At 42.8% G+C, this 27132-nt stretch overlaps 1 protein-coding gene across 3 annotated transcripts in view; it reads left to right on the forward strand.

Moving 5' to 3' along the window:
• eea1 (early endosome antigen 1) overlaps positions 1–27132 on the forward strand; it is a 137472-nt gene that overhangs the window by 68784 nt on the left and 41556 nt on the right. For all 3 annotated transcript variants that reach the window (XM_041202848.1, XM_041202850.1, XM_041202849.1), the window contains 8 exons: positions 1803–1922; positions 3115–3318; positions 5015–5215; positions 11605–11718; positions 14788–14943; positions 18087–18205; positions 19532–19850; positions 20600–20701. In XM_041202848.1, coding sequence (XP_041058782.1) covers positions 1803–1922; positions 3115–3318; positions 5015–5215; positions 11605–11718; positions 14788–14943; positions 18087–18205; positions 19532–19850; positions 20600–20701 — 1335 coding nt within the window. The remainder of the gene's footprint in view (positions 1–1802; positions 1923–3114; positions 3319–5014; positions 5216–11604; positions 11719–14787; positions 14944–18086; positions 18206–19531; positions 19851–20599; positions 20702–27132) is intronic.

Here is a 27132-nt window from a genome sequence, read left to right on the forward strand (position 1 = left end):
CTTGTTCTCGTCTTCAATCTGCACATGGCCTTGATCCTTGCTCCAGTCCTACCATTCACTTCTAAGTCAGAAGGTCAAGGGGTTTGAGCCCCACACCCAAGGCTCGAATGGACTTTGTAAGCTGACCCTCCAGTGTAGTACTGAGGGAGTGCTGCATTCTAAGGCACTGTTTTTCAGATGAGACATTGAACTGAAATGCCACCTGCCCCCTCGGGTAAGCGTTAAAGATCCCATAACTCTGTATGAAGAAGAGCAGTAGAGTTCTTGGTGGTTTCCTGGCCAACATTTATCTCTTACCAACAAAACAAATGAAGTGGCGATTTATTAGTCCATATCCTGATTAACAAAATATTTCCTGTTTGCATTAGTAATTCTGTAGACTTGAGATAAAAATAACTGATTTGCAAATTCTTTCCCCAGTGTTCAATTAGTGATGTATTTAGTTCTTGAACTTAACGTATTTCAAATACCTGATAAACCATAGTGACTATTTAAAGAAATTTCACACTTGAAATTTGGTAGTCTCATTAGCTGCGGAACTTCACTATGTACTGGTCGGCTGCTGCATTGGCAATAAAATAACAGCTCTTTGGGTGGAAAGCACTTTTGGGATGCCCTGAGCTCTCAGAATGTGCATCTCTATAGCACCTTCTCTCATTCCTTCCTTTCAAATGTGATCTGCTGTTTGCCAAATTTCATATGAGACAGTATTTAAGTTGTGTGTAATATCTATTTGAGGTATTTTCAACTTGAATTAAGAAATAAATTGTTTATCTAGCTGCGGTGCAACATTTGTAAATTTGCTGCTCTTGAGCCTGTAGAAAACCAAGTGCAAGCTGGAAATATTTTGTCACATTGTACATTGATCAGCATGTAACATAGACATTGCAGTCTTCTCCCACTAAAAATTAGCATTTTCATCGGGGAAATCTTCAACAACTGTCCTGTAATGGTATTGAAAACCCTAATCCTATCCAGCTGTCCATCCTGTAACAGTATTCGGATCCTTCTTCTACCCAACTCTTTGCCCATTATTCTGTGAACAGCTGTGGTCAGTCTTGCTCTCATTTATATCTTCAGCACCAATCTAATTGATGTCGCTTCTGTAAAATTAAACGGGTGGTGCAGATTTTGTCCATGCTACTGAAAGTAAACTTTGGCCCTCTGTATATTTCAAATGATGTTTGGCCTGTGCAGGTTTTAACTTTGAAATTGTAGCGAGTCATATCAGTCTTCGCCTGTCACCAGTAGAGACTGAGCAAATACTTGACAGTATAATAGATACCTACAGCGATCAATGTGTTGACCCAACTGGCTGACAACCTATCAGCTTCTCCAATACGTCAACCAACATAGAGGAATGAACCGTCAACCTAGCCATCCTCATTGGTTGATCCAAAAAAAATATAAAAAATATATTTAAAAATTGGAATTTCGTTGCTGGGGGAATGGTTAATCGTAGGCAAGGAGATGGTTTAAAGATCCTGAGGGCTGGGCTGTAGGAAGTTGGCATTGTGGCCCCTCCACTCCTGGGAGGAGGAGAAAGGGGCAGTTGTGTTTATATTAAGGCAAGACCCTTGAGAGAGAGCCTAAAGATGATGTAGATGTTGCGTAGACCTGTGTCATGGTCCCCAGTTTATAATGGCATTTGGAAGAAGTTGGAAGAGGCTTATTACCTGATTATGATGTGGTTCGTCAAGCACACAAAGGTCAAGTACTCTTACTGCTGTTTTCAAGGCTCATGCCCTCTTTAAAGATTTTTGTAGGGTTTTTTTAATGTATATATTTTGGATTCCTTTCAGGTAAAGGAAAGTACAGCTGCTACAACTGAAGCACAGCATCAGTTGGACAAACTACGACAGCAGCAGCAGGAATTGCAGACTGGTCAGCAGAACACCACATCCCAGCTGAGGGAAACACAGGTATTCTACTCCATGTCTATCTTGAATCATTTGACAGGTCTCACATGAGGAAATGCTAAGTTGTACAGTTAGATTTTTGAAAAATTCTAATTTTTGATCTGACAAAACCATTTATTGTCCCTCCCTAGTTTCCCATTTAGAAGGTGGTGGTGAGCCGCCACCTTCAACTGCTGCAGTTCATGTGTTGCAGGTCCACCCACAGTGGTGTCGGGAAGGAGTTCCAGGACTTTGACCCAGCGACAGAAAGGAACAGTAATTATGGGCAGAATTTTGCCCTCGGATGGCAGGCTGGCCCCACCGGCGTCATCTTCCCCTCGGTGAGCTGGCCCTGCCCCCAAATCGCCGAGGGGAAAATCCTGGCCTATAATTCCAAGTCAGGATGGTGTGTGACTTGGAGAGGAACTTGCAGGTGGTGGTGTTCCCATGCGCCTATTGCCCTAGCTGTAGGTGTTAGAGGTTGCAGAGTTTGTTAGGTGCTGCCAAAGAAGCCATGGTGATTTGCTGCAGTGCTTGTAGTTTGGAGATTGGAGTACAAGATCCAAGCTGATACTCCAGTGCAGTACTCAGGGAGGGCTGCACTGTTGGAGGTGCTGTCTTTCAGATGCGACATTAAACTGAGACCCTGTCTGTCTTCTCATCTGCGTGTGTAAGATCCCACGGCACTATTTTGAAGAAGGGCAGTTATTCCCGGTGTGCTATCCTCGACCTACGCAGCACTTAAAAATAGACTATCTGGTCTTTATTACATTGCTGTGTACAAAAAGTTGGCTGCTGCATTTTCTACATTACAACATGGGCTACATTTCTTCACTGACTGTGAAGCACTTTGCAACGAGTTTGTGAAAGGTGCTATGGAAGTGCAAGCCATCCTTTTTATGTCTGTCTTCATGCTGTGCCTGGTGATCTCAAGAAACTGAGTTAGGTGTATGCCATCTGTTTAAAATAAACACAGAAAATGAAGAGAATTAAAAATATTGAAGAAGAGCTTCTTTTGTGTATGAAATTTTTGGGGCCTGCAGTGATTTTAGGTCAGTCTCAATCCACAGGTAAAATATCCACAACACTTGAAGTCTTCATTAATTTTGGAATAGTTAAGTATTTGCAGTGCTTAAAAAAAAAAGTAGTTTTTTTTTTAGTTTAAACTCTGCTAAAGGTAAGCACTTCCAGTCATCTCTGGTGCTTTTTGCTTTAGAATGACCTGGAGCAAGTGCTGCGCCAGATTGGGGACAAGGACCAGAAGATCCAGAACCTGGAGGCTCTGCTGCAGAAGAGCAAAGACAGCATGGTGCAACTGGAAACTGAGCGGCAGGAGCTTGTTGCTAAAATTCAAGATGGCAAGGGCGAGGTAGCCATTTTGAATCAACTGCAGGAGAAGAACCATGCCCTGCAAGACCAGGTACACCAGTTGACTCTCATTTTAGTGTTTATATGTGCTTGTACCTTACTTCTCCAGAGCTATGTAAACCCATTAATGGTGTGTGGATTTGGAAGCAGCTTTATTATAGTAGGTAAACAGAGAACAATTTTTATAATTAGGCAGTGAATTCTGCTCATGTTAGTCTATCTCCAGAAACATTCATCATGAATTTGACACATTTATGAAAGCAATTTTTTAATTCTCCTCCTCTTGAAGGCATTGGGGAGTGAGATTGAATTTGGGCAGGGACACATAACTTCTGCCATGTGCTACATGCCCTGCCCAATATTCAGTTTGGTTGAAGTCATACTCATGTCCAGTTTCACCCCTGTTGATTCTCACTGAAGTATATTTCTGAGGAACTGCCTTCCTCCCAAGTGGCCATTCCCCATATGTGAATCTAGACTAAGAGTGTTATCTGTGAGGAGATGGAGGATGATGCTGCAGTTAATCTCATTCCTGCTCATTCATGCTTTTCTCAATGGCAGGAGTCATGAGGTTGCAACCAGCAGTGTTTGTTCCTCTCCTTCCCAGGGGATGTTGAGACCACTTTCGGTCTTTCCACTATTGCCCCAACTGAGATGCAATAATTTAGCATAGATTGGGAATGGGCTGGCATATCCCTGGTCTATCTGTCCCATTCCCACACTGACCAGTGTGCTGACTAGTAGAGCCATCCAGGAGCTCAGCATAATTGAAATATCAGTTTTAGAGAGGGATTCTTAATTATAATCCACTCCGCAAATCATTAACGGTCTTAAACACTGCGGCAGTACCTAAACATGCACTTTAAAAGATTGCACTTACAAACATACCCGTGTTTGGTTGGTCAGGGACTGAAACATGTTACAGTTCTGAACTCTGTTCCTTAGACTTTTTATAAATCCAGATACTCATTACAAACACCCTATTTTTATTCATCTCTCTTAACTCCCTCCGTGTGACAATACACACAGTTCTGTATTGCATATTTCCATAACTCTGTTAAAGGAGAATTTAGTTAACTTATCCCTAATTAATAACTTCACTTTAATAAAAATAGAAAATGCTGGAAGAACTCAGCAGCTCAGGCAGCATCTGTGGAGAGAGAAACAGAGTAAATGTTTTGAGTCTAACATGACTCTTCTTTGGAACTCTTCACGAGTGTGCCTACGCCACAGGGATTGCAGCAGCTCAAGAAGGCAGCTCATCACCACCTCGTGGGCAATTAGGGATGGACAACATCCCTACATCCCATGAATGAATAAAAAATATTGCTATTCTTCCAATGAAACCTTCAATTATAAGTCTGCATTGCTTGTGTATCATTCATACCAATTATAAAGGATGATGTGTACCCAGATGTTTTCTTTTGGAAAACTATTTTCCCACACAGTCTGTCAATGTCTGAAATCTCTTATTACTATTGCTACAGGAGCAGTCCTGATCCACCAACCCAGTACTTTCCATTGACCTTGACTTCCCTGTTTAATATGTTTAACGATAACATTACTGCAATATTAAGAGACGTTACTAGCAGCATAACATTATTAGTCTTCAGGACGGCCGGATTAACTCTTTTCTTACACCAAGGTGTTAAATTTACCTCAGTTAACATAAAATAAAGCTGAGTGCGAGCGGCTGTAACTGTGTATTAACCCCACTCCAATGACTGTTCTCTGTATCGAAATGTTAGGTTGCTCAGTTAACTGATAAGCTGAAAAATCAAATGGAGAGTCATAACCAAGCACAAGAGAATTTACACAAGCAAATGCAGGAGCAGAAATCACAACTGCATGCTGCTGAAGACAGAGCCCGCTCCCTTGAATCTACCATTAGTGAACTCACCAATCAACTTGCTGAAACCAAGGAGAAGATGGCTCAACTTGACTTACAGGTGCAGTGTGGACTTAATTCATTTATAGTCAGATATTGGCCTTAGTGTTTTATTTGTCTCTATGTAGAACAACAAATTGTGATTTCAAAAATGAAATTACTTGAGTTTTGCCCTTTATATAGTTGCTGTAAAGCAGACTGGAATGGTGAGCTATGTGGTCAATGTAAAGGGGCAATCACTGAGTGTGCTCAGGCACCAATAAATATTTGCTGAGATTAATTACACTGAGAAGCTGGATTTGTTCTCCTTAACAGTAGAGAAAGTTAAGGGCAGATTTAACAGTGGTATTCAAAATTATGAAGGGTTTTGATAGATTAAATAGGAAGAAACTGTTTCCACTGACAGGAGGGTTGGTAACCAGTGGACACAGATTTATGATCTTTGAATCCTAGGGAAGATGAGTTTTTTTTTAATGAAGCAAATTATTATAATCTATTTTACATAGAATAGAATTATACATAAAATAGAATGCACTGCCGGTAAGGGCAGTGAAAACAGATTTGGTAGTAACTTTTAAAAGGAAATCTGATATATATTTGAAAAGGAAAAATGCTGCAGGGCTCTGGGAAAAGAGCAGGAAAGTGGGATTAATTGGACAGCTCCTTCAAAGAGGCACAATCTGCCAAACATATTCTCTGACTATTAGGACATTTATGGACATGACTCTTAGAACACATGTGGCAACTTTTAAAAAGTAAAGCATTGTTATTCAAGGGAAATTAAGAGACACAGTTTTAAGATTTTAACATTGATTGGGAAACATAATCCCAGTTGAGGTGTTTAGATGACCTTGTAAACTACAACAGGAAAGCCTGAGATCTTTATTGATCAACTCATTCACACCATGATCAATAGATCTTGAACTGTGCTCCTGTTTTACTGGACATTTCAAGTATGTCTCCCCTTCCAGTAATTGGCAGGACTTGAGCTGCAAGTTCAGTTGTATTGTTCAGTCCTGTATTGCCATGACATGACACTCAGTTTTCAGTGGATGTCACAGGGACATAACCATGTGTGAGATAGAAGTTAACTCTAACCACCACTAGCCTGTCTCATGCTGGAAGTGGAACTTTCAATGCTGTTTTCAGTCATTACCCTGAACCTGTAGTAGCTTGGAAAAAATACATAGCTTTTTATTTCTATTTGCAATTTTATTACATATTGAGATTCCGTTGATTTGCATCATTCCTTTTCATCACTGCTATTTACTGAATTTATTTATTTGAATTTACATCGTAATCAGAGGAGGCAATTTGCTAAATTAAATCTACCATAGCGCAGCTGAAGTAATTTTACAATGTGGATCAAGGAACAGGAGGAGGCCATTCAGCCCCTCAAACCTGTTCTGCCATTTGATTTAATCCATTTACCTGTTCAGATACTATGACAGTGCGTTTTAATATGATAACCCATCTCTCATGTTGTTGGACATAGGAGATTCAGACCAAATGTAGTCATCAGGTGAACTTAGAGTCTGAGGTTAATTGGATCAGGATCTCCAAAGGAAATTTTAACCTCTTTTCAAGTTATAGATTTTCTCCTTAATTGCATATTTCCATTAAGGGTCCCAATGTCCATGTTTTTAATAGGAATTTCCTATGTAAACTTGTCAGTGTAATTACAGCCTACCAGCTCAGCACCTCCAATGGCAGGAAGGTGCCAGCCTACCGAGGGCCATGTCCGTTTTGAATGTGGACATTGCCTGCCAACTTTTCCTATATTAAATGCAACGTATGCAGATACAAACATTGATATACTGTCAACATAATTGTGACAGTGCCTTATTAAAAGAGGCACTACACTTTCTTAGTTGAATTACATGGAATTGCACAGAATCAGGCCATTCAGCCCAGTCAGCTCATACTGCTGTTTATGCTCCATTTGAGCCACCTCCCTTCTTCTCTCAGCCAATTCTATCAGCATAACCCTCTATTCCCTTCTCCCTCATATGCTTACCTGGCCTCCCCTTAACTGCAACTAATACTGTTTACTTCAACTGCTATGAGTGGGAGCAAGTACCAAATTTTCACCACTCTCTGGGTAAAACAGTTTCTTCTGAATTCCCTATTTGATTTCTTGATAAAGATGGCCTCTAGTTTTGCTCTTCCCCACAATTTGAAATACTCCTTATCAAAATCTTTGATAATTTTAAAACTCTCCGTTATGTCCCCCTCAGCCATCTCATTTCAAAAGCAAACACGCTCAGTCTTTTCATCATTTTGTATTTCTGGTATTATCATTGTCTATCTTCTTTACACCATCTCCAGTGTCTCTATATCCATTTTATACTATAGTGACGTGACCTGCACACAGTGTTCTCAAGGCTGTTCTAACAAAAGTTTGATAAATATTTAGCATAACATCTCTACTTTTCAGTTGTAGCCCTCTAGAAATAAACCCTCGTGATAGGTTTGCTTTTTTTTGGGTCTTCTTAATCTGCATTGTTATTTTTAAAAATTTGTATAATTTTATTTATTCAGCCATGGTGAAACATTAGTGTTTAGCTTGCTCTTGTTTTTACTGCCACATATTTTTTCCTGGACTCTGTTGAGCACCATACTAAATGTTTCTCATTGCTGCTCCACATCATTGTTATTATTGTCCATTTCATTTTCCAAAGTTCTATTCTCAATTTTTCAAAGTTAGTCATTCTCCAATCTATTAGCTTGGTCGTTACCATGCTTATCTCCTGCTCACTCATTTTTAAGCGTGTTATATCTACTAAAATGTTTGTGTGGTTTTAATTGTACATAATTGATGCAACTGGGTGCAATTGTTTTTGAGTTTCCAGCAGTGTATTTTTGAAACATTTGTCAAGCACTGTGGTTAAATCAAGTGATAAGTGGTAACAAATATCTAATATCCAATAAAATTCGTAAAACTGGATTTTATGCAGTGGTACATTTAAACAGCCCCTGCTATTAGTGGGAAAGGGCAGGGAAATGCAACAAGAGGTGATCAGGTCCATTGAAGAGCTGGTGCTAGCCCTTGCCCAACGGCCATTTGATCCTATTCTGTGCAGTGAATGTCCGATACCATTGCTTTCCCCACAGGCATTCTGTTACAGTAATAAGTGGGCAGTGAATCTACTGTGAAACAAAAACAAAAATTTCTGGGAAAAAACTTAGCAGGTCTGACAGCATCTGTGGAGGGAAAGAATTAATGTTTCAAGTCCAGATGACTCTTCTTCAGAACTGAAGAGTCAATTTCTGAAGAAGAATCATCTGGACTTGAAACATTAACTCTTTCCTTCCACAGATGCTGTCAGTACTGCTGAGTTTTCCCAGCAATTTTTGTTTCAGATTTCCAGCATCTGTAGTATTTTGCTTTAATCTACTGTGAAAGACAGGTGTTACGACCGCAGTAGAGACCAATAACCTTAGAAGGGAATTCCCAAGCAACCCAGATGGAGGGAATCGATGGATAAGATTTCACTTTTTAAAACTTTTACCGTAACAATTAAACCAAAATCAATATAAATTAGGCATGCATTAACAGACAAAGGTTATTCCAATAGAAATGATGAATTTCACTCTAAATAGCCGATACACAAAGATAATTCTCTCTCGATTCCCAGCAACACCCCTAGCACATAAATGGCATCACATGAAGTTCCAAAGTTCTTCAAACTCTGCCTTCCATATGTAACAACTCTCACTTAATGGATTTACTCCTCTTGTCACTCGCACAGGCAGCCATCCAAATTCTCCAGATACCAACAAGGTGAGCTTCTATAAACCTCCTCCCTCTCAGGTCATGACAATCTTGATGGCATAGCTTTCCAGAGTTCATTTTCAACTGGCCAACCAATAAAGCCCTGGTTCACAGTCTGGTCGCCTTGGTAAAAACACCCAGTTCTTGAGCATGCCTGAGCTATTTGTACAACGTTTAAGTTGCAGTCTTTTTAGCTAGTTCATACATTGCTTCACCAAGCGCTCCTGTCGGTCCTCTTTTCTGCTAAACAGAAAACTGACTTTTTTTCTCCTGAACACCAGGATTTGTGTGTGTGTTCTGCACCAAAAGCTGAAATCCAATCCTCCCAGTTGGCTTCTATTAGTCCTTTTTTGGTTAATTAGCTTTCATTTCCATAGTAACCTTAGGTCACAGGTTTGCTTCTCTCCGGCTGTCGGTCGGAGAAGATTGTTCTGAAGGAGAGATGTCTGGTCGCGGTAAAACCGGAGACAAAGGATGTCCCAAGGCCAAGACTCGCTCCTCCAGAGCTGGCCTCCAGTTCCCCATTGACCGTATCCACTGGCTGCTGCGCAAGGGTCACTATGCTGAGCGTGTTGGGGCCAGAGCTCCCACCTATTTGGCTGCTGTCCTCGAGCAGCTGACAGCCGAGGCCCTTGAGCTGGCTGGCAACGTGGCCCAGCACAAAAAGAAGACCCGCATCATCCTTCGCCACCTGCAGCTTGCCATCTGCAGCGAGGAGGAGCTCAACAAGCTGCTGGGAGGGGCCATCATAGCGCAGGGTGGGGTCCTGCCCAACGTTCAGGCTGTGCTGCTGCCCAAGAAAACCAGCCACCCCAGCAAGGTTTATGCCTGAAGGGGCAAGATCGGATTACACCCTTTTCAGCAGCTTAGTTTGGCTTCACTTTGGTTAAGGGAATATCTCCAAAAATACAATTTTTTCCTTTTTTTTGCAAAATGTGATGTTCATCACACCAGTCAGAATAGTTGAGCAATGCACTTTACCCTTCTCCACGCATGAATCTGCTTGAGGTATTTTCTCCTTTTGAATTCGATAACTTAGTTATTTCGTACGATGAAAATAAATCAAATGTTTCACTCCTATTTGACCTCGGCTAGTTTGAAGTGAAATCATGAAGCACTTTATTACACAAAGGGACAATCTGGATGGATCTCTCTCCTCCAAATGGCTGTGGATGCTGAAATGAAAACAAAAAATGCTGAAAACTCAGCAGGTCTGACGGCATCTGAGGAGAGAGAGAAACAGAGATAACGTTTCGAGTCCATATGACTTCTTCAGATTTAAAAGGACGTAGAAATGTGGTGAAATATATACTGATTAAGGGGGGCGGGATAGGTGAAGCTAGATAGAGGGCCAGCGATAAATGGAAGCAAAGGAGAGATGACAAAAGATGTCATAAACCAAAGGTCAAAGAGTAGTTAATGGTGGTTGTACTGGCTAAAGGAGGTGCTAATGGTGACATTAAAGAAGCAAGATATGATAATGGCTGGACCAGGGTAAGCACTCTGGAAAGTGACAGATGGCCCTAGTGGGGGTGGGATAGGGGGAGGGGACGTGGGTGGGAAGAAATATCGAAAATAGGCTAAAAGCTGGGGATAAAACGATGAATGAAAATGGAAATAAATGTAAAAAATAATAATGAAAATAAGTGGGAAAAGAAAAAAAAAAATTAAAATAAATTAACTAATTAGAATAAAATAAAAATGAATATGGAAAAAAGGGGAATGAAAAACAGGGGTGAGGATGGAAGAGAGTGATCATGGTCTGAAGTTATTGAACTCAATGTTAAGTCCGGAAGGCTGTAAAGTGCCTAATCGGAAGATGAGGTGCTGTTCCTCCGGTTTGCGTTGAGCTTCAGTGGAACATTGCAGCAGGCCAAGGATGGACATGTGGGCATGAGAGCAGGGTGATGTGTTGAAATGGCAAGCAACAGGAAGGTTTGGGTCATGCTTGCGGACAGACCGGAGGTGTCCCGCAAAACAGTCACCCAATCTATGTTTGGTGTCTCCAATGTAGAGGAAACCGCATTGGGAGCAACGAATGCAGTAGACCAAGTGGAGGGAAGTGCTGCTTCACCTGAAAGGAGTGTTTGGGCCCTTGGACGGTGAGGAGGGGGTTAGAAACGGGCCAGGTGTTGCACCTTCTGCGATTGCATGGGAAGGTACCATGAACAACCATTAACAATTCTTTGACCTTTTGCCATCTCTCCTTTGCCTCCATCTAACGCTGCTCTTCTGTCCAGCTATACCAGTTACACTCCACTTAATCAGTATATATTTCACCACATCTCTACCTCCCTTTAGATCTGAAGAAGAGTCATATGGACTCGAAATGTTCTGTCTCTCTCTCCACAGATGCAGTCATCTTTCCCAGCATTTTTTGTTTTCGTTTCAGATTTCCAGCATCCGCAGTATTTTCCCTTATTTTAGCTGAAATGTTTGATTCTGAAATTGATCGATTTTTGCTGGGCAGGGGTATGAAGAGATGTGGAGCAAAGGTGGGCACATGGGGTTGAAGTGCAGATCAGACATGATCTAATTTAATCGCGGCACAGAGGAACAGGCTTGAGGGACCAAGGGGCTGCCTCCTGTTTGTATATTCCGTTCTCCAGAGTTAAATGAGGCTCTCTGATGCCTGATAGCCGTCTTTATAACTCATGTTTTCTCTAATATTTCAGGTGAAGGGAAAAACAGAGCTGCTGCTGTCTGCAGAAGCATCCAAAACTGCACAAAGAGCTGACCTGGAAAACCATTTGGAAACCGCCAAACATGCCCTTCAGGATAAAGAGCAGGTCCTGGACTTTGATACTTCAGCACCTGTTTTTAAAGTCATGCGTTCTGCCTTTTATCTTTCCATTCTAAATTCCCATGACAGCATGACAATGGAAACTGCCAATGTAAATGTGCCACATTGCAATTACACCCTTTTCCTAATGGCAGCACAGCAACACCCATCACAGCAGGAATGTCTGATTGCCTTGAAGTGGCATACTGATATTGTCAGTGGACTAGTATTCCAGAGGCCCAGGCTAATGCTCTGGGGACCTGGGTTTGAATCCCATCATGGCAGATGGTAAAATTTGAATTCAATAAAAATCTGGAATTAAAAGTCTGATGACCACAAAACCATTGTCGATTGTTGTAAAAACCCACCTAGTTCACTTATATCCTTTAGGGAAGGAAATCTGCTGTCCTTACCTGGCCTGGCCTACATGTGACTCCAGACCCACAGCACTCTTAAAATGCCTGTTGAACAAGGGCAATTAGGATGGGCAATAAATGCAGGCCAAGCTACATCCCATAAATGATTTTTTTTTTAAAAAGTTGACAATCTAATTTCTCCACCTGAAATTTCTATGTACACATTTAGTATGGAAGGGTATTCACATTATTTGATAGAGGTATTCAAATTCATGACAGACATGTTGGTGTGTGACTGACATCGCATGAGGGTCCTGGACAGAGTAGATAGGGAGAAACTGTTCCCATTTGTGAAAGAATGGAGAACGAGAGGGTACAGATTTAAAATAATTGGCAAAAGAAGCAAAAGCGACACGAGGAAAAACTTTTTCACACAAGTGGCTAGAGTCTGGAATGCACTGCCTGAGATTGGTGGAGGCAGGTTCAATTGAATCATTCAAAAGGCAATTAAATTGTTACCTAAAAAGGACCTCAAGGTTATGAGGATAAGGTGGGAGAATGACACTAACTGAATTGCTCATTCAGAGAGCCAGTGCAGACATGATAGGCAGAATGGCCCCCTTCTGCGCTGCAACAATTCTGTGATGAGAGGTTTGTACAGATTTAAGATTAATACATTATAGGTGATTAATATATATTCTTTTATCTTGCATTGTTGCTTCAGGACTAAATGTTAAGTGATGTCAGTACGAGCAACACCTAGTAAGACTCCAAACCAACAGTTACTATTTACACTCATGCAAAAAAATCAAGCAAGCTGGCTATTAGTTACACAGCGAGCTGCAAATTAGTATGTAAGGTTAGAGAAAGCTCTTTAACGAGTTTCGTGAAACTCATTATTGCGGGGGGTGGGGATTTCCACTTGACAGCCAGAAAATCTGTTTTGCGATGGGGGTGGAGGGAAAATTGAGGGCAGAAAGTGTACTTGATGAATTGTATTCCTACTTTCAACATAACCCATTAAAAATGCTCATATAAATTAAAGTAGCCTGCCAGTTATGGGGAAACGTTCTTTAGACATTATTCCTTTGCAGGATGTAGGAGTTACTTGCAAGTTATTGCCCACCCCTGCTTACCCTTGTTTAAGCTGAGTAGCTTTTTAAGCAGTTCAAAGTCAGACATGTTGGTATGTGACTGACATCGCAAATAGTCCAGACCCAGTAAGGACAGCAGGGTTCCTTCTCTAAAGGGCATAAGTGAACCAATTAGTTTTTTTACGACAATCTGACAACTTCACAGTCAGTTTTACCGAGACCAGCTTTTAATATGCACATTTGTATTTTTAATCTGAGCTCAAATTTTCAAACTGGAACAATGGGATTTGAATTCATTTTCTCTGGATTACTTGACCACCCAAGCTTAGCTTCCGAACCATTATCCTCACCATCATCAGCACCACCTGCTTCCACTTCCATCATTGTCTGAGTTTACCCCTGCATTAACCTTTTGGGGATGAAACCCTCATCTACACCTTATTGATACCTTTGGACCTGACTATTCCAGGGTTCCACTGGCCAGCCACCCACCCTGCACTCCACTGTAAACTCAAGCTCATCGAAAACTCTGCTGCCTGTATCCTAACTTTCACCAAGTCCTATTCACCCATTGCCCCTGTGCTCACTGACCTTCATTGGCGGCAGGATCTGACAACGCCTTGATTTTAAATTTCTCATCCTTGTTTTCAAACCCCTCCGTGGCCTCATCCCTCCTTTTCCCTGTAATCTTCTGCAGCCCCACAACCCTATGAGACACCTGTGCCTCTCCAATTCTAGCCTGTTGTGCATCTGTGATTTTAATCGCTGCACCATTGGCCTTCAGCTGCCTGGGCCCTAACTTCTGGAATTCCCTGTCTGAACCTCACCAACTGTACCTCACTTTAAGATGCTTCTGTAAAATCTACCTCTTTGATCAAGCTTTTGATCATTCATTCTTTCTCCTTATGTAGCCTGGTGTCAAATTTCACTTTATAATGCTCCTATGAAACACCCTGGGGCATTTTACTATGTCAAAGGTGCTATGCAAGTACAAGTTGTGGTTGTCCTCTAGCATTCTTGTCTCTTGACACACAAGGTTCCGGGTTCAAGTCCCACTCCAGGGCTTGAGCACAAAATTCAAGACTGACACTCTCAGTGCAGCACCTAGTGATTGTTTCATGTAACTCGTTATTGTGGGGGTTGGGGGATGGTGGCATGGATTTCCACTCAACAGTGAGAACTCCTGCTTTGCGTTTGGGGTGGAAGGAAAATTGAGGGTATTTGATGACTTGTAATCCTACTTTCAACATAACCCATTAAAAACTAGTGAGTGCTGCACTGTCGAAGGTGCCATCCTTCAGATGAGATGTTAAACCAAGGCTTTACCTGCATGCTTCGGTGGATGTGAAAGATCTCATGGTACCATTTTGAAGGCAAGCAGGGGAGTTATCCCCAGTGTCCTGGCCAATACTTATCCCTCAATCAACATCACAAAAACACATTATCTGGCCATTATCACATTGCTGTTTATGGGAGCTTGCTGTGCACTAATTAGCTGCCATGTTTCCTACATTACAACGGTGTCTACACTTCAAAGCACCGTAAAGTGATGTCTAGTGGCCATAAAAAATCATTGTAGAAGTGGAAGTTATTTTCTTATATTGACTTTGACATGTATTTCCCTAGGAGCTGACCAAGGCCCAGGGCCAGCTGGATCAGACTGCAGCCAAACTCATTGAGAAGACCGAGTATTGCACTCAACTGGACAATAGCCTTAAAGAGTACAAGGAGAAGCAACTGATCTCTGAGCAGAAAGTAGAACAACTGGAAACACAAATTAAGGTCAAAATTATAACAAACTCTAAAGTTTATAGATAACATTTATCCTGAAGAGCAGGAGTAGTAATGCTTAATTTCCAGTGTATAATGTACGTAATACAGTGTTCTATATAATGCAAGCTCAAGAGCTGAGAAATGGGACTGTATTTTTACTTTCATTTTCATAGTGACATAAATTACACATATCAATAAAGTATGAGCTGAACAATAATTCCGGCCTTTCCAGCAACACCCAAATCTCACAAATAAATAAAAAGAAGTTGATGTCAAAGGCAATACATTACACAATTGGTGCATTATAGATCTTTTCTCAGCTGGGCTGGTTTAGAGGTCACTAGAAGTTAACTGGGGATCTAAATTTATACTCCAGATAATCATTGGATCAGCTCTTTTTCTTATCACTGTTGGAATGATAGTGAAATCAGACCCTTGGTTTTTTTTAGGCTGCGTTTACTGCCAACGTTGTACATGTGCAGTTGTATGCTGCTGACAGGCTTGGGTTAACGGCCTCCAACCTTATAGGGGGCAATTATATTGCATCATCTAACACTCTCTCAGCAACCTACAATCCACTTACATTACTGGGATAATGAGACAGAGTTTAAAAACACTCACCAACATGGCTACAGTAAAATATCCCACAATATGCCAGTTTCCTGTCTGCAAATCCTTCCCTCCCTATTCTGTCACTGAGTTCCAGGCTGCAGCCTGCAGCTGTGATGTTGTTGGATTTCTGCACATACACAGATTATCGGTGGCTTTCTTGCGTGGCCATGTTGCGCTGGCAGGAAACAGTGCTTCTTCTCCCCCTCCCATTCTCAATTTAAATATAATAGCCACATTTCTGAAGAAAGCACTAAGTACCATATGTATAAAAGACAGATAGACCTCACTCCTTACAGCACAGTAAGGGATCATTGAGATCGAGTTTAATGAACAGATCTTTAATCAACATTATCAAGTGCCAGTGGTGATGTGAATGGAATAAGCTTCACAAATGATTTTCTTTAAAACAAACTGAGCCAGGATTGCTGCAATCCAGTTTTCAGATAAAATACCCTTTTCTCAGCTCATCTTTATTATAATTAGTCCAAGCCATTGATCAAGAACTGAACTGGACCAGCCTTATAAATACTGTGGCTATAAGAGCAGGCCAGAGACTGGGACTTCTGCGGAGAGTAACTCACCTCCTGAATCCCCAAAGCCTGTCCACCATCTACAAGGCACAAGTCAGGAATGTGATGGAATACTCACCACTTGCCTGGATGAGTGCAGCTTCAATAACATTCAAGAAGATTGACACCATCCAGGACAAAGCAGCCCGCTTGATTGGTCATCCACCACCTTAAATATTCACTCCCTCCACCATCAGTGCACAGTGGCAGCAGTGTGTACAATATACTAAATACACCTCAGCAACTCACCAAGGTTCCTTTGTCAGCACCTTCCAAACCTGCGATTTCAACCACCTGGAAGGACAAGGGCAAGACACATGGGAACATCGCCTGCAAGTTTCCCTCCAAGCCGCACACCATCCTGAATTTTGATTTTATGTTCATTCATGGGATGTGGGCGTTGCTGGCTACGCCAGCATTAATTGCCCATCCTTAATTGCTCTTGAGAAGGTGCTGGTTAGCTGCCTTCTTGAACCGCTGCAGTCTTGGAACTATATCACCATTCCTTCACTGTCACTGGGTCAAAATCCTGGAACTCCCTCCCTAATTTGCATCATATGCAGTGGTTGAAGAAGGCAGTTCACCACCACCTTTTCAAGGGTGATTAGGGATGGGCAACCAATGCTGTGATGCCCTTGTCCTGAGAATGAATTAATAAAAAGTTAAACTGCATGGAGCCATGAACTGCTGTGCAATTGATGGTCACCACTTACATTATTCCAAAGATTTATCACAGCAGCTGCCTGCATTAAAGCCCCAAAAGCAACTATTATGGGCAGGAGGTGGCAGAGGGGGGGGTTGATTTAAACGGCACTAATTTCTCTTTTCACCACCCGCCCATAAACAGAAGGGTGCATTGATTTGTTTCCCTCTTTATAAGCGGCAGCATATTTCCCAACCCCTTGGTTTTGGTGCAATCCAATTTTTTTATTAATAACCCTGCAGAACACTCGAGATAGGATGAACTCAAAGCGTTAGTCTATTTGCACATGCTCAAAACGTAGGGCCGCAATGCTGCCTCCTTTGCATTCAAACCATAAAAGAGGGATAGAGAAAAGAAAGATTTACAGTGAAGAGACCACAGAGAAAATAAATAGTGCTTCATGTGGATTTCAGAGCCCTGAATCAAAGTCCAGTGAAGTATTCCTTCTCAGAGGTTGGTGGACTGAAAATCGATGCTGGATAATTCACTTTCCCGGTAGCGTTGACTTTATGCAATGAGATAAGCACGCAGTGCTGAATTAGTCTTGTAGGCGATGGTACAGAATTTACAGTGGAAGCAGTGTAGGTGGGGCCAGGTGTCCAACTTGGGCCAGAGCTCCTTGTCTGTGATGCTGCTAGTAAGATGGCGAAATGGCAGACTGAGACTTTGCAGTACAGCAATGCAGTGTTACTGGTTCCACAAGCCAGAGGTCCATACCTCATGACTCCCACCTCTCCACCTTGTCTTTGACAAGGGATGTGTATTCCTCATCTGGGAACCCGAGATGGTTAAATGTCTCAACCATTAAGAATTGAAAGGAATGTTGTGGGGCCCTTTGGCCCTTTGTCCTGTCAGACGAGTAGACTCTGGTTGGCCAGCCTGGGTTATGAAATGCAGATGGCCTTGTATTAGCTCTGTTTGAATTTGGTCTGTGTAGCCCACAGTGGTAGTGGGGGTGGGTTGTTAATGTCTGTTCAGGGATAACGAAGCACAAATTTCTCTGATACTGCTAGGTAGCTTCTTTGTCACAGACAGACTTAGATTCAGGTTTTGAGATAGCAATAAGAGGGTGAGGTCTTAGTCCCTCACAAAACAATCCAAATAGGTATTTTGATCAGTTTTGTAAGTTTAAACCAAAATGAAGTTAAACCGCAGCTAACTAGCTCTCTGAATAAAAAGTAGCTAATCTTTAATTGCACCATGTGAGGTTTTACACAGAGCCTGCTGAAAAAGTCATTACAGTGCAATAATGAGGCTTCTTCTTTTAGAAACTAGAATCTGAAATCAAAGAGGCCCGAGATGACCGAAATCAGCTCCAAAAACAGCACTCTGCTCAAGAGAGCCAAATCAAAGAACTGAACCAACAGCTCAAGGCCGAGAAGGAGATGTAAGGAGTGAAATCACTGTCGACTTCTGTGTTGTTGGCTTGGAATCATAATCCGCTGAAGGAGGCCATTCGGCCCATTATGCCTGAAACGATTCTTTTAAAGATCTATCCATTAGCCCTGCAAATTTCCCCTTTTCAAGTACATTTTTAATTCTCTTTTGAAAGTTGTTATTGGAATCTGTTTCCATTATCCTTTCCCACAGTGCATTTTAGATCACAATAACTCACTGTAGAAAAACAAGATTTCCCCCTGATGTTTATGCTAATTATCTTAAATCTGTCTCCTCGACCAACCCTTCTGGTATTGTAAATACTTTCTCCCTTTCTATTCTGTCAGAAGGTCCCATGTTTTTGAACACCTCCATTAAATTGCTCCTTAACCTTCTAGTTTCTAATACTCTAGTTGGGGTACAACAAGTGTTTTATAAAGATTTACTATAATTTTGTTGCTTTTGTTCTCCATCTCTGCATTAATAAAGTCAATGATCTTGTTTTTAATTGCTTTATCAACTTGTCCTGCCACCTTCAAAGATTTATGTGAGATTCCCCAGGTCTCTCCTTTCCTGCACTCACTTTAAAATGGAACTGTTCAGTTGATGTTGCCTCTCCTTATTCTTCCTTCCAAAATGCATAATTTCACGCTTTTGTGTGATAAGTTGCATCTGCCCTGCGTCTGCTCATTTCTCCAGTCCATGTTCTCCTGAAGCCTGTTACTAATCCTCACCTTTTTACATTGAGTTCTGTGAAGCCTGCAAACTTTAAAATTATGCTCTTATGCCCACGTACAGGCATAGATATATGAGCAGTGTTCCTAATATTGAAATAAAAGCAAAATACTGCTGATGCTGGAAATCTGAAATAGTTTGCTGTTCTGAAGAACAGTCATATTCAACATGACACATTTATTCTGCTTCACTCTCCACACGTGCTGCCAGTATTTCCAGTGCTTTGTTTTTATTTTTGATCCTAATACTGACCCCAGGGGAACACCAGTGTATACTACCCTCCAGTCCGAAAACAACCATTCATTACTGCCCTCTGCTACCTGTTTCTCAGCCAATTCCATGTTTACACTGTAATTGGCCCTTTTCATCCCGGGGGTTTAACCCAATAGTATTCTATGGGTTGTGTTTAATTTATTTTCAAAGCACTGAACTTTCAAAGCCCTTGGAGGGAAAGAAGCCCAGTTTGGAGCAATGTGCAAAGAGTTAATATTTTCAGTTTTATCGACTACGGTGACGCATGGAACCTGAATTGTGAATGTTTATACGGAAGCTGTCACAATTTGTTGAACTGATTTTATGACCAACTTTTTCTTACTTCCAGGGTTTGTGGTGTAAAGCAGGAACTACAGGAGAAATCAAAGGCCCTGGACAAGACAAGGAAACAGGCGCTGGAGTATGAGAAAGAGCAAGCTCAGCTGGGCCAGGGGCTCGAGCGGCTGAAGGAGGATGCAAAGAATAAGGCAGAGAGTGAGAGCAGAATGCAAAAGGAGCTTATGGCACTCAGACTGGAGAAGGAGGCTTCATCCAAGGAGCTGATGGAAACCAAGGGCAGCTTCACCAAGACTTCGAGGGCCCTCGCAGAAACACGAGCAGAATTGGAGAAAGAGCGTCATTTGATGAAAACTGCCCATGATGAAAAGGTCAGTGTGTACTAGCTGCCAGGTACCTGTATAAACCTTGGATATTTTTTTAAAGTATATCACTCTTGGGCTGTGAATCTCTCTGGCAAGCCTGGCGTTTATTGCTCTTCCCTAGTTTCCCACAAAAAGGGAGTGGTGAACTGCCTTGTAACCGGACAGGGGAAGGCTGCAAGGATAGTTAGAAGTCCAACACTTTCATGTTGTGGCACTGGAGTTACACAGTAAAGGTGTGACAAGTGGGTTTACTTCCCTAAAGACAGTCAGTTAGGTTTTTATGACGCAATGGAAAGCAGGGGAATTCTCCCTATGTCCTTGTCAATATTCATCCTCATCCAACATCACTAAAACAGGTGGCCTCTAGGCCATTTATCGTGGATGTTTCTGGCATTTTGCGGAGTGCAAATTGGCAGCCACACTTCCTACATTACAACAGTGACTACACTTCAAAAATACAACATAGGCTGGAAAGCGCTTTGGGATGTCATGGAGGGCACTATATAAATGCAAGTCTTCTTGTTTTCCTTGTTCTACCTTGAACCAGCAGTCGCTCCATAGGCAAAGTCTGTCAGTATTTCAATCCATCACATCTTTACTAACCACACAAATAGCTCGACTGCTGCAAGCCAGTCTGAATCTTCACATGTGTAAACATTTTAAAGAGAGGAGATCCCATGCTCACCTCTGTTGGTGACGCGGGGAGTCAGTTTCACTCCTTCAGCAATAACTGATCCCAATTCCTGTTCGATTAGGAAAAATTGCACGAGCAGGTCAAACAAGAGTGGCAGAAGAAGTTTGAGAGCGCAACCAATGAAGTGAATGAACTGAAGAGTTTGGTGCAGAGGAAAGAGGAGGTGAGCAAACCGGGATTGTACTACTGTCAAGATCATCTGATCTGTAATGTGTTCACCCATGCCTAAGAACAGCGATTCAAATAATTCAGTGACACTATAGGCCTTCACCCACTTGATAAGTAACTCCGCTTATTGGAGCATGGGCCCTAATTGAAACAGTTTGCATGTCGCCAGGATGTAAAGTGAGATTCCATCACATTCTGCTTTCCACTCTTAATGTCACCTCTTTTAGCCATTACCACCACTATTAACAACCCTTTGACCTTTTGCTGATGACATCTTTTGCAATCTCTCCTTTGCCTCCAACGATTGCTAGCCTTCTACCCAGCTTCACCTGTTCCACCCCCCCTTAAACAGTATATATTTCACTACACTTCTACTTCCCTTTAGCTCTGAAGAAGAGTCATGCGGACTCAAAACGTTAACTCTGTCTTTCTCTCCAAAGATACTGTCAGACCTGCTGAGTTTTTCCAGCATTTTTGTTTTTGTTTCAGATTTCCAGCAGCTGCAGTATTTTGCCTTTATTCCATTTGCCTTCCCTATTACCTGCTGAGCTTGTATGCTAGCTTTTTGAGATTTTTTAAAAAAATATTCATTCACGGGATGTGGGCTTCACTGCCTGGGCCAGCATTTATTGCCCATACCTAGTTTCCCCTGAGAATGTGGTGGTGAGCTGCCTTCTTAAACTGCTGCAATCCATGTGGTTTAGGTACATCAACAGAGCTGTTAGGGAGGGAGTTCCAGGATTTTGACCCAACGGCAGTGAAGGAACGGCGATATATTTCGAAGTCAGGATGATGGATGACTTGGAGGGGAATTTCCAGGTGATGGTGTTCCCATCTATCTGCTTCCCTTGTTCTTCTAGTTGGTAGTGGTTGTGGGTTTGGAAGATGCTGTCAAGGAGCCTTGGTGAATTCCTGCAGTGCATCTTGTAGATGGTACACACAGCTTCTACTGTGCGTCGGTGATGGAGGGAGTGAATGTTTGTGGATGTAGTGCCAATCAAGCGGGCTGCTTTGCCCTGGACTATGTCAAGCTTCTTGAATGTTGTTGGAGCTGCACTCATCCAGGCATGTGGGGAGTACTCCATCATACTCCTGACTTGTGTCTTGTAGGTGGTGGACAGGCTTTGGGGAGTCAGGAGTTAAGGTACTTGTCGCAGGATTCCTAGTCTCTGATCTGCCCTTGTAGCCACAGTATTTTTATGGATAGTCCAGTTCAGTTTCTGGTCAATGGTAACCCCCAGGATATTGATAGTGGGGCATTCAATGATGGTAATGCCATTGAATGTCAATGGGCGATGGTTAGGTTCTCTCTTGTTGGAGACTGTCATTGCCTGACACTTGTGTGGCGCGAATGTTATTTGCTACTTGTTAGCCGAAGCCTGGATGTTGTCCAGATCTTGCTGCATTTGGACATGGACTGCTTCAGTATCTGAGGAGTCATGAATGGTGCTGAACATTGTGCAATCATCAGCGAACACCCCCACTTCTGACCTTATCAAGGTAGGAAGGTCATTGATGTAGCAGTTGAAGATGGTTGGGCCAAAGGCATTACCCTGAGGAACTCCTGCAATGATGTCCTGGAGGTGAGATGACTGACCTCCAACAACCACAATCATTTTCCTTTGAGTTAGGTATGAATCCAACCAGCAGAGAACTTTCCCCCTGATTTCCATTGACTCCAGTTTTGCTAGGGCTCCTTGATGCCACATTCTGACAAACGCAGCCTTGACAAGGGCAGTTACTCTCACCCCACCTCACCTCTGTATTTCAGCTCTTTTGTCCATGTTTGAACCAAGGCTGTAATGAGGTCAGGAACTGAGCGGCCCTGGCGGAATCCAAACTGGGCATCAGTGTGCAGGTTATTGCTAAGTAAGTGCCATTTGATAGCACTGTTGGTGGCCCCTTCCATCACTTTACTGATGATCGAGAGTAGACTGATGGGGCGGTAATTGGCCGGGTTGGATTTGTCCTGCTGTTTTTGTACAGGACATACCTGGGCAATTTTCCACATAGCCAGGTAGATGCCAGTGTTGTAACTGTACTGGAACAGCTTGACTAGGGGTGCGGCAAGTGCTGGAGCACAAGTCTTCAGTAGTATTACCGGAATATTGTCAGGGCCCACAGTCTTTGCAGTATCCAGTGCCTTCAGCCTTTTCACGTGGATTGAATTGAATTGGCCGAAGACTGGCATCTATGATGCTGGGCACCTCCAGAGGAGGCCTGAATGGATCATCCACTCGGCACTTCTGGCTGAAGATTGTAGCAGATGCTTCAGCCTTATCTTTTGCACTGATGTGCTGGGCTCCCTTATTATTGAAATGGGCCTGTTTGTGGAGCCTCCTCCTCCAGTGAGTTGTTAACTTGTCCACCACCATACATGACTGTGTGTGGCAGGACTGCAGAGCTTAGATCTGATCCGTTGGTTGTTTTATTGCTTCGCTCTGTCTATCACTTGCTGCTTATGTTGTTTGGCATGCAAGTAGTCTTGTGTTATAGCTTCACCAGGTTGACACCTCATTTTTAGGTTTGCCTGGTGCTGCTCCTGGCACGCCCTCCTGCACTCTTCATTGAACCAGAGTTGATCACCTGGCTAGATGATAATGGTAGAGTGGAGGATATGCCGGGCCATGAGGGTACAGATTATGTTGGAGTACAATTCTGCTGTTGCTGATGGCCCACAGCGCCTCATGGATGCCCAGTCTTGAGTTGCTAGATCTGTTCAAAATCTAACCCATTTAGCACAATGGTGGTGCCACACAACACGATGGAGGGTATCCTCAATGCGAAGGCGAGACTTCGTCTCCACAAGAATTGTGCAGGGGTCACTCTTACCGATACTGTCATGGGCAGATAAATATGCGGCAGGCAGGCTGGTGAGGATGAGATCAAGTATGTTTTTTTTCCCTCTTGTTGGTTCCCTCACCACCTACCGCAGGCCCAGTTTAGCAGCTGTGTCCTTTAGGATTCGGCCAGATTGGTCAGTAGTGGTGTTACCGAGCCACTCTTGGTGATGGACATTGAAATCCCCCAGCCAGAGTACATTCTGTGCCCTTGCCACCCTAGGTGCTTCCTCCAAATGGTGTTCAACATGGAGGCGCACTGATTCATCAGCTGAGGGCGGGGCAGTATGTGGTAATCAGCAGGAGGTTTCCTTGCCCATGCTTGACCTAGAGTCATAGAGGTCTACAGACACAGAAAAAGGCCCATCGGCCTATTGAGCCTGTGCCAGTCAAACAAGTACCTAACTATTCTAATCCCATTTTCCAGCACTAGGCCCATAGCCTTGTTTGCCATGGCATTGCAAGTGCACATCCAAACACTTCTTAAATGTTATGAGGGTTTCTGCCTATACCACCCTTTCAGGCAGTGAGTTCCAGATTCCCACCACCCTCTGGGTGAAAAAATTCTTCCTCACACCCCCTCTAAACCTCCTGCCCTTTACCTTAAATCTATGCCTCCTGGTTATTGCTCCCTCCACCAAGGGGAAAAGTTCCTTCCTGTCTCCCCTATCTATGTCCCTCAGAATTTTATACACCTCAGTCATGTCCCCCCTTCAATCTCCTCTGCTCCAGGGAAAACAACCCCAGTCTATCCAATCCCCCCTCATAACTAAAACTCTCCAGCCCAGGTAACATCCTGGTAAATCGCCTCTGCACTCTCTCTAGTCCAATCACATCCTTCCTAAAATCCGGATTCCAGAACTGTACGCAATACTCTAGCTGTGGCCTAACCAGCATTTTATACAGTTCCAGCATAACCTCCCTGCTCTTATATTCTACGCCTCGGCTAATAAAGGCAAGTATCCCATATGCCTTCTTAACCACCTTATCTACCTGTCCTGCTACCTTAAGGGACCGGTGGACATTCACACCAAGTTCCCTCTGATCCTCAGTACTTCCCAGGGTCCTACTATTCATCGTGTATTCCCGTGCCTTGTATGTCCTGCCCAAGTGCATCACCTCACACTTATCCGGATTAAATTCCATTTGCCACTGATCAGCCCATCTGACCAGCCTGTCTATACCCTCCTGTAATCTAAGACTATCCTCTTCACTATTTACCACCCCACCAATTTTTGTTTCATCCGCGAACTTACTGATCAACCCTCCTACATTCAAGTCTAAATCGTTTATTTATATATATATATATATATATATATATATATATATATACATACCACAAACAGCAAGGGACCTAACACCGATCCCTGTGGAACCCCACTGGACCCAGGCATGCAGTCACAAAAACATCCCTCGACCATCATCCTCTGATTCCTGCCACTCAGCCAATTCTGGATCGAATTTGCCAAATTGCCTTGGATCCCATAGGCTCTTACCTTCGTTATCAGTCTCCCAAGCGGGTCCTTATCAAAAGCCTTGCTGAAGTCCAAGTAGACTACGTTAAATGCATTCCCTCATCTACATACCTGATCACCTCTTCGAAAAATTCAATCAAATTGGTCAGACATGGCCTCCCCTTAACAAAACCATGCTGACTGTCCTTGATTAATCCCTGCCCCTCCAAGTGTAGACTAATTCTGTCGCTCAGAATTGCTTCCAATAGTTTCCCCAGCACTGAGGTTAGTTCCCTGGTTTATCCCTATCTCTCTTCTTGAATAACGGCACTACATTGGCTGTCCTCCAGTCCTCTGGCACCTCTCCTGTAGCCAGAGAGGAATTGAAAATTATTGCCAGTGCCCCTGCTATCTCCTCCCTTGCCTCACTCAACAGCCTCACTCAACACCCAACAGCCTCATCCGGGCCTGGAGATTTATCTACTTTTAAGCCTGCCAGACCACTTAGAACCTCCTCCCTTTCAATGCTAATTTCTTTAATTATATTACAGTCCTTCTGCCTGATTTCCATACCCACGTCGCCCCTCTCACTTGTGAACATCGACACAAAGTATTCATTTAGAACCCTACCCACGTCTTCTGGCTCCACACACAAATTACCACTATGGTCCTTAATGGGCCCTACTCTTTCCCTAGTTATCCTCTTACTCTTAATGTACTTGTAAAATAACTTTCGCTATTTCTTTATTTTACTTACCAATGTTTTTTCATGCTCCCTTTTTGCTCTCCTAATTTCCTTTTTAAGTTCCCCCCTACACATTCTATACGCCTGTAGGGCTTCCACTGTTTTGAGCCCTTGGTAACTGCCATAAGCCTCCCTTTTTATCCAATCCTGTATACCCCTCGACATCCAGAGTTCCCCAGTCCAGGGATCTGATGCCATGAGACTTCTTGGGGTCTGAATTCGATGTTGAGGACTCCCAGGGCAACTCCCTCCCAACCCTATACCACTGTGCTGCCACCTCTGCTGGGTCTATCCTGCCTGTGGGACAGGATAATGCCAGAGACGGTGATGGTGGTGTCTGGGACATTACTTGTATGTGAGGATAACTATGTCAGGCTGTTGCTTGACTAGTCTATGAGACAGCTCTCCCAATTTTGGCTCTAGCGCCCAGATGTTAATAAGGAGGACTTTGCAAGGTCGACAGGGCTGACTTTGCCTTTGTCATTTACGGTGCCTAGGTTGATGCCGGGTGGTCCGTCCAGTTTCATTCCTTCTTTATGACTTTGTAGTGGTTTGATACAACTGAGTGGCTTGCTAGGCCATTTCAGAGGGCATTTAAGAGTTAACCACATTGTTGTGGGTCTGGAGTCCCATGTAGGCCAGACCAGGTAAGATTGACATTTCTTTACCTAAATTACATGAGTGAACTAGATGGGTTATTACAACAATCGACAATGGTTTCATGGTCATTATTAGACTTTTAATTCCAGATTTGTATTGAATTCAAATTCCCCCATCTGCCGTGGTGGGATTCAAACCCAGGTCCGTAGAGCATACCCTGGGTCTCTGGATTACTAGTTCAGTGACAATACCACTCCGCCGTCGCCATATGCCATGCATGATGACCCCCAATTCCCTCTGTAGACTTTGTGTCATCCTCACCACTTGCCTTCCCTTGGTGATAGTACATTCATTTCCCTCATCCAAGTCTTTAATATATATTGTAAATAACTGTGGCCCCAGCATTGATCCCCGTGGAACTCCACTAGTTACAGGTTGCCATCCTGAAAATGCCCCCTCTATCCCAACTCTGTCTTCTATTAGTTAGCCAATCTTCTATCCATGCTAATATTTTACCCCCAACACCATGGGCTCTTATTAAGTAGTCTGATTTGCGGTACCTTATCAAACGCCTTTTAGAAATCCAAATATATTACATCCACTGGTTCCCCTTTATCTATTCTGCTTGTTACCACCTCAAAGAATTCTAATAAATTTATCAGGCATGATTTCCATCCAATGAAGCCATGCTGACTTGGCTTGAGTATGTTATGCATTTCTAAATGCTTTGCTATTACATCTTTTATAATAGACTCTCACATTTTCCCAGTGATGGATGTTAAGCTAA

The sequence above is a fragment of the Carcharodon carcharias genome, chromosome 13 (assembly GCF_017639515.1).
Source record: "Carcharodon carcharias isolate sCarCar2 chromosome 13, sCarCar2.pri, whole genome shotgun sequence".
Lineage (NCBI taxonomy): Eukaryota > Metazoa > Chordata > Chondrichthyes > Lamniformes > Lamnidae > Carcharodon > Carcharodon carcharias.